Below are 16,280 nucleotides of genomic sequence, written 5' to 3' on the forward strand. Positions count from 1 at the left end.
TATATTGATCCTACTCTTAAATTTACTTTTTTTTTTTTTAGTCCTGGGGATTGAACTCAGGGGTACACAATCACTGAGCCACATCCCTGGCCCCATTTTTAAAATTTTGAATCAGGGTTTCACTATGTTGCTTAGGGCCTTGCTAAGTTGCTGAATCTGCCATTGAAGTCATGATCCTCCTGCCTCAGCCTCTCAAGCAGTTGGGATTACAGGCATTTGCCACTGTGCCCAGCTAAATTGGCAATTATAAACAGAGCTAAATTTTTTTTTTAGGAGCATGTTTTGTTCTTTCATTTCCATACATTTTGGCCAACCCATCCCTTCCCTAAAATACTGTCCTCTGTGTGGTAGACTGGATATGGGCATGGTAGAAACAAATCAAATAGAAATATAAAGTGCCTCATCCATCAAACACTATTCAAAAATATTTTGTGTTCCTGTTCCTCATCTCTGCATGGTTCCCAGAGGCATTTACAATGGTTTCCCCATTTTAGGATTGAGCAGACTGAGGCTCCCCCTACAGTTCCAAACCCTTTCTTGCTTATAAAGAAAGCCCTGAAGCTGAACCCTGAGGTGAAGACTTGATTGAATCTGTTATCATTGATTTAGATTTAATCACATTTCCTCCTCTGCTTATTATGGAGTTGGAGAATTCTCATAGAAAATGCCATGTACTGTTTTCTATTTTATTATTTTATTTTCTGGTGCAATGTAAAAAGAGATCATGTTTTCAGCAAGAAAATATGGATAATTGGAAAGTGCAGGAGAGGGGACAGCAGGAAGATCTGAAGGTCGAAAGGGAGAGAGAGGCAGAAGGAGGTGGAAGATGAGCCACCCTGTGGTGATAGTACAGCTCTGAGAGCTTTTTACATAAGGGATCAGTGATCTGTGGCATCTCCTGAAACTTTTTTTCAATCAGACTCCTTAACAGCATGGAATCAGAGAACCAAACTGGCACAATGGAGTTCCTCCTCCTGGGTCTCTTAGAGGATCCAGAACTGCAGCCTGTCCTCTTTGGACTGTTCCTGCCCATATACCTGGTGACGGTGCTTGGGAACCTGCTCATCATACTGGCTGTTTGCTCTGACCCTCAACTCCACATCCCTATGTACATCTTCCTCTGCAATCTGTCCTTCACTGACATCAGTTTCATCTCTACCACGGTCCCCAAGATGCTGATGAACATCCAGAGACAGATCAAGACCATCAGTTACAAAGGCTGCTTCTCCCAGGTCTGCTTTGTCCTGGTTTTTGCTGGAACAGAAATCTTTCTCCTTGTAGCAATGGCTTATGACCGTTATGTGGCCATCTGCCATCTGCTCAGGTACTCAGTCATCATGAACCCCCACTTGTGTGTCCTGCTGATCCTTGTCCATCAGCATTATAGATGCCCTGCTGCATAGTCTGATGGTACTGAGGGTGACCTTCTGCACAGACCTGGAGATCCCCTACTTCTTCTGTGAACTTGATCAGGTCATCAAACTGTCCTGTTCTGCTACCCTCATCAATAACATCCTACTCTATTTAGTGCCTGGCATATTGAGTGGTTTTCCTCTTCTTGGACTTATTTACTCTTACATAAAAATAGTCTCTTCTTTCTGAGAATGTTCTCAGCTGGGGGAAGGCATAAAGCCTTTTCCACCTGTGGGTCTCACCTCTCACTGGTCTCCTTGTTCTATGGGATGGGTTTTGGGGTGTATATTAGTTATGCAGTTACTCACTCTTCCACAAATACTGCGGCAGCCTCAGTGATGTACACTGTGGTCCCCCCAATGCTGAACCCCTTTATCTACAGCCTGAGGAACAGGGACATGAAAGAAACCTTGAGGAAACTCATCATTAAACCTCTTCTTTTGGTGACTGTGCCATCTGCTTTGTGCTTGGGCTTCTAGTAAAAGTCAATGTGCAGGGACACTGGACAAGCCACAGTTCTTATGCTATGGTGATTGAGTGGCATAAAGGCTAAGGGTGTTCCAACTTAAGTTTGAAACCTGACTTGGGCCTTCTCCAGGATGGGAAAGGTTGACAATTCATGTGACCTTTCTGATATTGATATCTTCATTGGCTTCCATAGAGACGGACTCTGAGCAAATGATTGTTATGGTGATTTTAGTGGTGTGGTGGTGGATTTCTCCAAATATTAGCATAGTAGGACAAGATGCTAAGCAAGGATTTCACTATAGCTGAAGGAATAGCCTCTGCCTCAGCCTAGGGATAGTGCCATATTTATGGCTTCCCAAAATATGCTCACATAAGATCTGTTTTATAGTCCCATAACATCCTGAGATTTGTCCCTGGGGCTTCTGTTGGGCTGGGGAATTTATTTCTCCAGCGAGCAGAGCAGTATGCTTTGCTGTCAGTCAATCCTGGTGGCAACAAGGGTGGACTCAGTGGTACATGTTCTGCCTGCACAGCAGCAGTAGCGCCCACTACACTTGGCTTCTCATTCATGAAATTAGTCTGCATTCTGTCCCCAGGATTTGACATGATTATGAAATATTTGAACTTCACCAGTGAGGATGACTCTAGATCCAATAAGAAAAAAAGATGCTGCCACTCAAGTTTCCTCAAAGAACTAAGAGGACAATCTTCCATAAATAGAGTTCAGAGGATGTACCTGAAAATCCATCATTGGCCTTCCATGAGTTAGCGCCATTCTGGTGCTGGATCCCCTCGTGGTCTCTGGGTGCCTGGACTGATGGCAGGTGTCAGATTCCAACATGGTTCCTAGAGACAGAAAGATGAGTACATTTTCCTTGGGTGTTGTTTCAAAAGAGAAAAGACATTTCCAAGTTGTTATTCACAAAGCATCCTTTCACATACCAGAGTCCAGACAAATCCATAGTCCTGCCCTTGGCAAGGTGAATGGGATACCATGAGGAGATTAGAGGGAGCATCCAGATGGTTCACAACTTGACTGTGCATGAGAAGCTCAGAGAGCTCATGGGAACACAGGTCCTTCGGTCCAGTCCTCAGAGATGGTGCTTCATCCGTGAGGGGTGTACGCAGGAATGTGCCTGTGGAATAAGACCATGGGTGATGGGAGTGTGGATAGTTAGAGGATTGCCTCTTGAGAAATGGGGACAGGGTATATAATTATGGGAAGGAGCTTGGCACACTTCCTGGCAAACAGCAAATATCAATAAAATTTAGTATCATCATATTCCATACTTAACCCCTCCTTTTATATTTTTAGAAATAAAGAATACATTGGAATAAGATGAATTCTTACATGAGAGACATAAAAGTCAAGTTATCCAAGGAATGCAAGAAATGTTACTTATTTTCCATCTTCCAGAATATATTTGAAATTCATTGCTGAAGTGAAATATTTGGAATAATTTAAAAATGACAACTTGAGATAAATATATGCCTAAAGTTCAAGGCTGTATGATTTGAGAGAGAGAGAGAGAGATGGGGGGGGGCAACATGAATGTGTGTGTTCTGTGAGGGGAAGAGATGATTCTTTTCCATCATTAACCAATACAACTCTTGGGACATCAGTTCTTTTTTTTTTTTTTTTGGTAATATTCCAGCAGATTTCACCAACAGAGATTTTTTTTTTTATTGTAAACAAATGGGATACATTTTGATTCTCTGTACATGGAGTAAAGGCATACCATTCGTGTAATCATAAATTTACATAGGGCAATGTTGTTTGATTCATTCTGCCATTTTTTCCCTTCCCCCCACCCACCCACCCCTCTTTTCCCTCTGTACAGTCCTTCTTTCCTCCGTTCTTGTCCCCCTCCCTAACCCTAACCCTAAACCTAACCTTAACCCTAATGCTAACCCCTCCCACCCTCCATTATATGTCATCATCCGCTTATCAGCGAGATGATTCGTCCTTTGGTTTTTTGAGATTGGCTTATCTCACTTAGCATGATATTCTCCAATTTCATCCATTTGCCTGCAAATGCCATAATTTTATCATTCTTTATGGCAGAGTAATATTCCATTGTATATATATGACACAGTTTTTTTTATCCATTCATCAATTGAAGGATATCTAGGTTGGTTCCACAATCTGGCTATGGTGAATTGAGCAGCAATGAACATTGACGTGGCTGTATCTCTGTAGTATGCTGATTTTAAGTCCTTTAGGTATAGGCCAAGGAGTGGGATAGCTGGGTCAAGTGGTGGGTCCATTAAAAGCTTTCTTAGGAATCTCCATACTGCTTTCCAGAGTGCTTGCACTAATTTGCAACCCCAGCAGTAATGTATGAGTGTACCTTTCTCCCCACATCCTCGCCAACACTTATTGTTGCTTGTGTTCTTGATAATAGCTATTCTAATTGGGGTAAGATGGAATCTTAGGGTAGTTTTCATTTGCATTTCTCTTATTACTGGAGATGTTGAACATTTTTTCATATATCTGTTGATTGCTTGTACATAAGTTCTTGTATGATTTTATATGTTATTGAAAAATTGGGTAATTATTTGGTACAGGTGTGTGAGTGTATTAGTTAAAGCCTGTAATTGTGTTTATTTCAGTCTTGTGCTTATCTTGTCTGATCTGGGCATCCTTGTTATGGTGGACTAACAACGAATTGGGATATTTCTTACCAGTGTTGGCTGAATATTTCCCTTTCTTCTTGTAAATGACTCTTAAAGAGTAGTTGGAAGAATGTCTATAGAAAACAGTTTGGTTGTGTTTGTTTAATGGGTAGTTCTATCATTAATGATTTTAAAATACTTCATGAGTCCAAGAGGATTTTCTTTTATTTATTTATTTTTATGAGAAAGAAATGTGCTCAGTTGTATATAAACTGCTTCAAACATCTCTCATACAGAGAACTCAGTCACCCTTGTCTAGGCTTCTAAGCTTGAATGCACCTGTGAAAAATCTCTCTCTCTCTCTCTCTCTCTCTCTCTGATTTTTCAATGCTCCCATTCATTTCTCTATTTTTCTTCATTTATGCTAGCAATTCTCAGAAGGGAACTCCACCCACAACCCTCAGTTCTTCTCCCACACTTTCGTGAGGTCAGTCCAATGGGGCTTGGACCTGAATTTTCATCTGTCTGGTTCACCTGACAATACTTATATAACTGACTTATATATGTATATGTATATAATGTATATACTTATACATATGTATGTATATATTATAGTATGTATAATACTTATACATAACTGACAATACTTAACCTTTTGATGATACTGTGAATGATTTATCATCTCAATAAAAAGGTAGAACTATAATGGATTTCACAATTGGCCCTTGCCAATCATGAGTCAGGTCTCTGCTCCCAGATTCTGTTAACTGCCCTCCACCACTTATTGGAGGGAGAATTTATAAATACATCCAGTTAGTAAGGAGTTAACTCAGCTATTTCCTTCTGGGAGAATTTCCAGAAAGTTTCATGTGTCCACAGCCATGTTCTAGACAGTGCTCAAATCTTGAGTCCATACATATTGCTCAAATACAGAAGCCTCACTTCTGCCTGTGGCCTACGCTCCTCTTTGGGAACTGATTCCTCATTACTGGGAAGTAGAATCAATTTCTTCTTCATTATGGGGATAATTCCAGGAGGTCCTTGGGCTTATGCCCTTTCCACATGTTGTCTGATTTATTTTTTGGTACCTGTAAAATTTCATCTTGTTTTTACATTTATCGATTTCTGAGTGGGATGTGGAAGACTTGGTCTTATTTTGTAGCCCTTATGATGTCCTCTTATAGCTTATCTATTATTCAAGTGTTTAGAAGGTTAATGAATAGGAGATAGGGAAGAGAGATATTATAATGCAATCAGTTTTAGAAGTCCCTTTAAAATAATATACTTTGAAAATTATGGATTAGGAGTTTAAACAGAAGTAAGTAAACATATGGTTAAATGAGTGAATAAACACCAATTTTTGAAGTCCTTAATTACCAAAGTTTTCAATTTATTACTACCATGGAACCCCTTCTTCCTTCTCCTTGTAATAAATGAGGGTTGAGATCAAATCAAACTTCCTGAAATCGACATAACTGACAATACTTAACCTTTTGGTGATACTGTGAATGATTTATCACCTCAATAAAAAGGTAGAACTATAATTCTATTTCACAATCTCCAAAAATGAAGAAAAGTGTCACTGGAAATATTGTGACAGAATTGGAAGAGATTTTACAACGTGTAAATTATGAAATTATAGCCAACTTTAATATAATGAGAAGTAGTCAATGAAAAAAGGTAGGAGTCTTTTTTTGGGGGGGCTGGTGATTGAACCCAGAGGTGCTTTATCACTGAGCCACAGTGAACAGTCTCCCTTCGTTGCTTAGATCCTTCTTAAGTTGCTAAGATTGTCTTGGAACTCGTGATCTTTCTTCCTCAGCTTCCTGAGCCACTGAGATTACAGGCATGTGACAACAAGCTTGTGGTGATAAGAATCTTATATATAAAATTTAGAGAATAAAAGTAGTAATCTATAACGAAACATAAAATAAGAATTAATAAACACAATTTCTCACAAAAAGTACAAAATTCAGGTAAATCACATATTTTTAGTGCTTGGATCCATAGCATGGGTGTCTTCTTCATGCCAGGCTCCCTTGCTTCATGGTAGACCAGAACACGCAGCAGTTGACTGCTTTTCCCAGTGGCCCCTGGAATGGTTTTACATAGAGCACCTTTGACAAGCCAACTGTCTGAGCAGGTTTCCCATACTATTTCTATATTCTGCAGAGATGTCTACTTCTTTTTAATTAATTTCCCCCCCTTTGTAATCTTTGGTAATCCTTTAGGTTAAATCCTTCTTGGTCTAGTTACTATGTGTCCTGTCTCCCAAATGAACTTTAAAAATTAATAGTTGTTGAAATAGTCTGTGATCAAAATTTTCACTAATGATAGTAGAGTGAAAGAGATATTATTACCTCATGTACAGGTATGACTGCATGACCAATGTCATCCTACAGTAAGAATAATCAGAAAAATGAGAGATAACACTCTATTTATGTATGGTCTATCAAAACTTATAAATACATTCTACTGTCATGTGAAGCTAATTATAGCAAATAAATATAAAAAAAATTTCTATGAACCCATATATATATACAAGGAAATGATAATAACCAAATCAAAGGGTATGGGAAGCAAACAAAAGCTTATGATTTGAAAACAATACAGTCATGGAGAGCCACTTTGAATGTTTGCAATTTTTTGATATCTTAGTTCTATATATATATATGCCTGTATATATACCTATATGTATGAAAGGTTTATTTTCACACCTGAAATTCATTTAGGCTTCCTGTCTGATGAAATGAATGGAGATAGGTGAATTGGAAGGTGAGTATTTACTAGGGAAATTCAATGTGATTGTGGGAAAGGTTCATGAAACTGAGCTGAGCAGAAGCACTGGAAAGGACTGGGTGATGTACTCCTGGACTCATGGGTCAGGAGATCACCACCCTGATTTCCTCTCTTCTACAGACTTGGTCTTTAAGGACATGCACTCCTGGGATCAGAATGACAGTAACACTTCTGGTATAATGAGGAGCTGTGGATACTGAGTCCTGAGGGACACAGAGGCTGCAGGTGTCAGCTAGTGAAAGCCTCACTCAGAAGCACTGGGAATCCAGGAAGCAGCAGCTGTGCCTTCTCCCAGAGATGGTTCTTCTTGATCCAGAGCTCACTGCCTCTGAGGGTCCTGAGAACACTTTTCTGGTCCTGAGAATGCATTTCTCTATTCAACTTCCAGGTGAGATGCTGCATCATTTCAGTGAAACCAGCCAGGCCACCAAAAGCCCCTTAGTTCATGACTTGGACAGGATGGCAGGTGTTTTGTTCTGGTTTCTACCTAGAGAAGTGGTGAAGCACATGGGGCACAGGATGAGGAGAAGTGGGTTCCTGAGACTGCACCACATTTCCCCTTCTTGACACATTCTCTTCACACATTCCGAAACATCCAAGCAGCTCCCATTCTGCTGGGCACCTGCTCTCTCTGGAGAGCTGCAGGTCCATTTCCTCCTAATGAGAAGTATGATGACTCCTTAGACCTATTCTGCTAATTACGTACTGGTAACTATTTTGGTGCTAGAGTTGGAGTTTTCGATAGCATCTTAGTTCTCTAGAACTTCTCACGATAAGTGGCTCAGACTAGGATGATTGATAACAGAAATCTCTTCCCCCTGGTTCCGGAGGCTACATGTAGAGTGAAGGGTATGCTCAGTGTGTTTCATTCACCTGAGGCCTCTCTCCTCACCTGGCAGATGACCCTCATCTCCCAGGGTGTTTATGTGGTCCTTCCTCTGTGGACATCTATGCCCTAATTGACTCTTATCCTGGGACACAAGTCATGTTGGAATAAGTCTCACTCTCATGACCACCTGCTAAACAAATTCGAGGAACCATCTCCATACACACACATGTACTGTGGTTTTGGAATCCAAGATTTTCCTGAATGAATTCTGAGGCTCCAGAGTAGCCCATGGCATCCATTCCTCTCTCTTTACCTTGGAAACTTCCTGATTCATCATTCCACAGTGAGTTCTGTCCAGTCCCAGCATTTGGTGCTCTGAGGTCGCTGGGGAAGAAGGTGGAGGTGCCAGCAGCTTCCTCATGTTTTCCTTCCTTAGACTAGTAACCATTTTAAGTAGGAGCTGCAGAGATCATGTAGATAAGGACAGCAGCACATGACTACCTACTCCCTCCAGAAGCATGAAATTTGACACTTTGTGATTTCAGGTCTTTATATTCAAGTATATCAAAATTAGTATTTTTTATAGGAGTCATACACAGTATGATAGGAAAATAGAACATAAGGGTTAGTAAGAAAGAGAAAAATCTTCCATAAATCCACCATCTGAAGGTAACTATTGCTAAGGTTTTAAAATATATCTCTCCAAATTATTTTATATATATATGTGTATATATATATATATCTATATATATCTATATATATATCACTATTTGAAAAGCAAAGGTGACAGTGTCCAAACCCTTCTTTACTCAGTAAAAAATTTTGAACAACTTTCTAGGTTAATTTTAACATATGGGATTATCAATACTGACAGAGTAGTCTTTGAAATATATTCATTTTTAAAAACAAAATTTTGTCATATTTCCAGAGGAAGTGCATGAACTCATGTTTCAGGCTCAATCTTTTTAAATGAAGCAGTAGATGGAGAGGCACATAGAGTTCATTCCCGTGGTTTCCCTTCCATTCCTCTCCTTCCCTCCCCATTTTCTGCACCTTGATGGTTACAGCCCCACCCTGGTCTCTCTTATGTGTGGTCACATGTGCAAGGCAGTAACCTTGCTGTGCATTAGTTATGGAGTGTAGAACAAGATGTGTTCTACTGGGGAATGAGAGTGAGTGAGACTGAAGCAATGATGTTCTGTGTGTGTACAAATGTGCCGAATGACTCCAAGTGTTGTTTATACTTACAGTGAACCAGTAAAACTAAACAAAAATAAAACAAATGTATTAAAGAATAGTAAATCCCTCAGAAAAATAATCCATGTGAGTTTAACTAGTGAACGAATTTTAGCCAATGCGTGGATCTCACCATGAGCTCAGTGTAAGTGACACAGAGCAGCTCAGATGTTTTCTCTCTTGTTATGTCAGCTGTGATTACACACTATTTGTCTATACTCTCACCTTTTCGTGTTTCTAGGGTGCACTTTTATTTTCTCAGAGTCCATATTAAACTACAATATTTTTTTTCAAACCAAAAAAGAAAAGGAAAAATGAAATGTTTTCTAATAATATAGTGGAATACTCTGATACTTAAGGTTAAGGAAGAAGGAGTAATATACCACTATTGATCAATAAAATGAAGTACCTAAAATGTCAACTGTAAATGGCTTCTGTTTACATGAAGCTGTTAAGAATGCAATAAGTGAATAATGATACATAATGAGGGTGGGTGTTGGGGGTGAGAGATGAAGGCAGGAACTTTACATAGAGGGAAATGAGAGGGAGGGGCAGGGGTATGAAAAATGGTGGACTGAGACAGAAAACATTACCCTATGTTCATGTATGGTTACAGGAATGGTATGAATCTACATCATGTACAACCATAGAAAAGAAAAGTTGTACCCCATTTGTGTACAATGAATCAAAATGCCATCTGTAAAAACAAAACAAAACAAAAATAATGCAATACAGTGAACTGGGTGTTTGAGAGAACAATACCAAAGGTAACAGGGAGTGTATGACAGAGTGTGGTGGTTCCCGGGAGAGAGGAGATGTAAGTGTGTGTGCGTAGATCAGGAGAGGGGCTTCAGGCACACCTGTGCAATTACTGCATTCCCATACACAAGGCTAGGATGTGATCTGTGCACGTTGTTTCCTATTGACTGACAGGTATCCACCCTTCATGATTCAGTGTACTGTTTATTTTTTGTTGTTGAAAACGTTTTTACACTGTACATAACGGGGGGACCCATTATGACAAATTCATACATACATAGAGCATACTTCGATCAATGTCATTCTCCAGTATCTCTCCTTTCCTTCCCCTCCTCTCTCCCCTGATCCCCTTCTGCTACTCTGGTGGTGTCTCTTCTCTTATATTTTAAATTAATATACTATAATCACATAAATGTGGGATTCATAGTAATACAGTTGTGCAAGGACACAGCATGATTTGGACAATATTATTCCCCAGCCCCTGCCACCTCCCTTGCTCTCTCTTTCTCTTTTTTTCTTTCAAACCTATAATTTCCAAATAAAGTAAATAACAACACTTAAATTACAGTGCAAAATGCAACTTACTGTTTTAAAGGTGTGAAACAAGAAATATAAACACATCCACTTTTAGATAGTTGTGTGGTGAGGTAATGCAAGTTAGAAACAGTTTTAATAGAAAAATTGATTTATAAATCAATATACAAAAGATCACAAAATCAATGTTTAATATCAACTTTAACTATAAACAACTAAAAGGGAGAAAACCATCCTCTATTCTTCTGTTTTCTCTTCAAAATCTATGTCTTCTGCTCCTTGCCTTTTGGAGAAAAAATTGCATCATAAGACTGCCGTGTTTTTGCATGAGGACAAAATCCCTGGTTCTCTCTTGACCCCCTTCTGCTACTCTATTGGTTTCTCTTCTCTTTTTATAAGGCACTTTTATTTCTTCCTTCACCCCTCAGTATGGTTTCAAGAAAACATTCAATTCTTGACTTTCAGGGGCTGGCTTTCACTTGGCATGTGGTTCTCCAATTACCAGCAATGACATAATTTCATTCTTCCATAGGGTTGAATAAAAGTCCGTGTGTGTGTGTGTGTGTGTGTGTGTGTCTACAATATCGATCGATCGATATGACATTATCCATTCATCTGTTGATGGACACTTTGGCTGGTTCCATATCTTGGCTATCATGATCCTCTGTACTATGAATCATGAATATATATTCCATAATAAAGATGTATGCACATTTGTGGGTTCACAAAATATTTTAGAATTTTATATGGTGTTCAGTTCACTCATACAATTTGTTCCTAGTTTAAGTATTCATAATTTTTGGAATCCATGTGTTTAACTTATATATTATTTAATTTTTTTTTGTTGTTATATATGCCCTGTGTCCAGACCAACTAAATATTGGTGTTGTTGATGTTTTTTTTCTTCCTTAATTTTCTACATAACCAAAATTCCCAGAAGTATTTTCAGCATAGTAAGTCCTTCCTGAAATTTGCATTAATCAGGCTAGAGATGTTCTCTCTTGTCACTCAACCACTTCAATGTATTACTCCTTCTGAGTGGTGCAAGGTATACTTCTGCTCATGTGAAGCAGAGCAGTGCATATATACACATGCACAGACACACACACACACACACACAAGACTACAGAAAAGGTCAGTAGGAGAGACTCCAATGGTCAGCACTGTGCTGGATATTTTTTCTGTATTCTGTTCTCATTATTTAAAATTTATAAGTTTTTCCCCTAATTTTATTGAGATATGATTGCAAAAATATCATATGTGAATATTTAAGGTAAGCTTGGAGAAGTGTATTTTCTGAAAGATTACCATGCTGCCGCTAGTGAACACATCCATCAGAGCTCGCATTATAAAAAAGAGGACAACCAGTCTTGACACCCAATTAAGACCACTAAATCCTAAAGGTAAGGCAGGAGCCAGGATTAAATTCAGATGTACCAGTATATATTTTGTGTATGTGTGTGTGTGTGTGTGTGTGTGTGTGGTCCAGAGGATCAAATTTCAGGCATTAAACACGTTAAGCAAGTGTCTAGTCATGAGCTATGTCCTCAGCACTTTCTATATTCTCTTCTGTTACAGGCTCTTGCTGAGTTGCCCAGGCTGACCTTGACCTTGCTATCCTTGGCTAGTGCCACCAAGCTGGCTGCAAGTCTAATAGTATACCAAATGCGAAGTGTTGACATTACAGCTCCTCATGAGAGGGGCCACTGCTGTCAAGGGACACGCCTGATGGGAAGCCTGGTGATCTAAGCCTGTGCTACCTTGGGTGTGTTGTCTGAAGATAAAATATAGTTTTGGCTTCTTTCTGTTCTTATAGTACTATATGCATTTGCTTCTTTCTCTAGTGTAGCTGTTCTGCTGTTTGCTCATTTTTTTTATTTAATTACATGCTGCCTGTTTTGCTAATGAAGGAGTTTCCTTAGGATATGATGGAGCATGTCATCTGCACACTTAACTGTTAGGGCCAATGGCTTCAGTCTCCAGGGAGAGTCTTATGAACTTCAAGTTCAAAGTCAGTATGTTCTCACCCTTTCTCATGACCATCTGGACAGGTGCTCTTCGCCTGCTACAGTTAATCTAATGGGTAGAAGTGAACATAACTTGAAAGCAGAGGACAACTTGGGGCTTTGTTTAGGAGAAACTATTCTAGGGACATAAGGAAATTGTGAAAACTGAAAGGTGGTTTAAGAAAGTGAACTCTGTGCTCTGTTGAGGCCTTAGCAGAGACTGATCATGAGAGTCAACTCAGCAATCAGACACACTGACTAGTCCAGGTTTTGCCAAGCTCTAACCCTGTGTCGTGCCCACAACACATCCTCCTGGGTCTGTGGGCCTGACAGGGCCATGGTCTACCCCGTCTAATCAACTGATCATTATGAGGCACACCAAAGTTGGAGACCATGGCTTGAGAAGATAGTGCACTCAGTTATTCTTTTTGCTTCAAGATATAGTAAATTTCGAAGGAAACCCAATGTCTTACACTTTGTTACACTCTCATCACTTAGGAATGTTTGGAGAAGCCTTGGTTCACAGTAATGGATGTAGGAGTTAGTGAAAGCTTGGAAAAGAGGAATGAAGAGAGAAGTCAGCAAAAAGTACATTTTTATATCTTCAAGTACATGGTATACATAAAAAGAGGAGTTATTTTTTTTTCCTTTTGTGTTTTAAAGCACTGCTTCTCAGTATTTCAAGATATCAAATTCATCGATAGTGTTTGTTAAAATATAGATTTCTGGTCCTCATCCTCAGAGCTTGTCCTAAGTTCATGGTGGTACAAAGAATTGTAATTGGTACCAAAGTGTGATATGACACTCTTGCTCCTCATCTAGAAGCCATTCATTTGTTTTACCCCATCTTTTTCAGCAACATGGAGAGCACAAACCACACAGCCCTTTCAGAATTCTTTCTCCTGGGATTGACAGATGACTCAGCTCTGCAGCCCCTCATCTTCAGCCTCTTCCTGTCCATTTACGTGGTCACCATCCTGGGAAACCTGCTCATCATCCTGGCTGTCAGCTCTGACCCACAGCTCCACACCCCTATGTACTTCTTCCTCTCCAACCTGTCCTTCACTGACATCTGCATAAGCACAACCACCATCCCCAAGATGCTGGCCAACATCCAAGCACAGGATCAGAGCATCAGTTACACAGGCTGCCTCACTCAGAATGGTTTTGTTTTGGTTTTTGGTGGTTTAGAAAATTGTCTGCTTGCAGTGATGGCCTATGACCGCTATGTGGCCATTTGTCACCCCCTGAGATACATGGTGATCATGAACCCCTGCCATTGTGTCCTGCTGATTCTACTGTCCCTGCTCATTAGCACTGTGCATTCCCTCCTCCACACTCTGATGGTGCTGAGGCTGTCTTTCTGCACAGTCCTGCAGATCCCCCACTTCTTCTGTGAACTTACTCAGTTCATCAAGCTCACCTGCTCTGATGCCCTTATCAATAACATCCTGATATATGTTGCAGCATTTGTGCTTGGTGCTATTTCCACCTCTGGGATCATTTTCTCTTATGTTCATATTGTGTCTTCTGTCTTGAGAATTCCATCATCAGAAGGGAAGCATAAAGCCTTTTCCACCTGTGGGTCTCACCTGTCAGTTGTCTCCTTGTTCTATGGGACAGGTTTTGGGGTGTACATTAACTCTGCAGTGACTGACTCCCCCAGGAATACTGTTGTGGCTTCAGTGATGTACTCTGTGGTTCCTCAGATGCTGAACCCCTTTATCTACAGCCTGAGGAACAGGGACACAAAGGAGGCCCTGAGGAAGCTCCTGAGTAGGATAGCCTTTCTTGTTTGATATTTCATTTGCTTTGCTCTTGGGTTTCTAAAGTCAGTCACAAGATCGTGGTGAGCCTACGTGCCTTGCTTTCTTCACAGCATTCTCCTAGATGGAAGAGAAAGCTCAATTATGGCATGGATTTTGGAGTTGGCTTGAAAGCTAACCTTTCTTTTTGTCTAGCTCTGCGATATTTAACATATGACTTGAAGTCTCTAAACAGTTTATTTACCCTGGTTTCACAGAAGAGAACATACAGGAAAATTTCTAATCATAACTAAGTTTTTTTAGGTGCAATCTTGGAAAAAGATAAGTTTGCAGGATGTAAACAGATTCATAAAATATTTAAGCAGTGCTCTCTTATTATGTAGAAGATCATTTCTCCCTGGTCATCTGGTTGCAAGAACAAGATAACTAAGTGCACTTCTATTTGAACCTCAAACTTGGCTTTGGTTTTCGTACAGTTTCAGGGAGAAGTTTCAGAATTATTCCTTTCTCGAAGATCACAGGTTCCACCAAGGTGAGTGTAAGTGTGGGGATTTTCTAATTTAGAGATGCTGTATGGATGAATCTCAGAAGAAGGAGAGTTGTGGAAGTTGGCGAGGGCAGGAAAACATTTCCTCGACATTACCATGCTAGGCTGTCCATGCACTCAGAGTCTTCTGTTGCTGGGTTACTCTGAAATCCTGAGCCAAAATAAATTTCTTCTCCTTTATGGTTTTCTTGTCCATTATTTTGGTCACAGCAATGAAAATGCTGACTCACACAGAGGGTGAATGTTACTCATGTCAAAATATGATTTTCTCAGGGAATTTTCCTATTTTGGATTATCACATGGGCCTTAAATGCAATTTGAAATTTTTATAAGATACAGACAGAAATTGAATTAATTTTTGATTAACTGAATTAGTTTTTGATTACATTGTACATATTTGTCTAAAATTTATTTGCTAGGCTTTGAAGCCATTGTTATCACTCCTGTATATATGCCTGCAAAATGTATTACCTCAATTTCCTTCTTTTTGACAGTAATATTTGAAGGTCATAAGTGCTTTCTGTGTCTTTGTTATAGTTTTCATCTTTGCACTTCTAAATGTCTGTGGTTTTGGGTTTAGCAACTACCCACTTATTTTCAGTTGTCTCTATCCTTATGGTCACTATCAAAATAGGCAATCTTTTCCATACAGGTGAAACTTTTCTAGTATTGTAAATTAAATAGACTGAATATTGTTTTTCATGTCTCTTGATATTGTTAGGGGACAGACATATATGAAAGTTGGGGATACGAGTTAAGATAATAATTCTATAAAATAACCCCACTGTGCTGACTCCCACATGGTTTCTTTTCCAACATGCAATTTACCTTCATCCCTGCCCTGCCTCAGTGGACAGACTATGTCACATCCCTTAGTACTCTACCTGTTCACTGCAGAGAAATGCAGGCCCAAACTAAAGTTGATATGTGGAATCCAAGTTACCCTGAAGGTGGGAACTTTTGTGACCAGATCCTGAAACTCTGGGAGATCGGGATAATTCCTCCTACCGTGTAATCTGAAATAATGTATGGTTAACAATCCAGTTAGAACCAGTCATCATGGGCCAAGGTGACCTAGAGTTGTCATGACAGTGGGGACTTTAAAGTCTGATGTCACCCTGCTGTCAATCAAAAGTCAAGAGGTGGACTTGGGCAGGAATCTCTGGAAACTTCTCTGGGATCCCCAATAAAACTGTAGTGTAGGAGAGGCACATTGTCCTTCTCCTGAGAGAACCCATTCTCTCCCTTGGGAGTATCCACTTCCATTTTTCCCTGTCCCTTCAATAAACTGATTCTTGCTACTCTAA

At 39.7% G+C, this 16,280-nt stretch overlaps 2 protein-coding genes across 2 annotated transcripts in view; both read left to right on the plus strand.

The window, feature by feature from the left end:
* LOC306647070 (olfactory receptor 7G2-like) overlaps positions 1-16,280 on the plus strand; it is a gene marked incomplete at both ends in the record, with an annotated part of 87,778 nt that overhangs the window by 52,946 nt on the left and 18,552 nt on the right. The gene's annotated exons all lie outside the window — the stretch shown is intronic.
* LOC306646367 (olfactory receptor 7G2-like) lies at positions 933-14,459 on the plus strand (the record flags this gene model as incomplete). Its single annotated transcript, XM_079115020.1, has 2 exons — positions 933-1,021; positions 13,607-14,459. 2 exons carry the CDS (start codon positions 933-935, stop codon positions 14,457-14,459), a joined length of 942 nt encoding a protein of 313 aa, XP_078971146.1.

This window comes from Sciurus vulgaris (genome assembly GCF_902686455.1).
Source record: "Sciurus vulgaris genome assembly, chromosome: 16".
Classification (NCBI taxonomy): domain Eukaryota; kingdom Metazoa; phylum Chordata; class Mammalia; order Rodentia; family Sciuridae; genus Sciurus; species Sciurus vulgaris.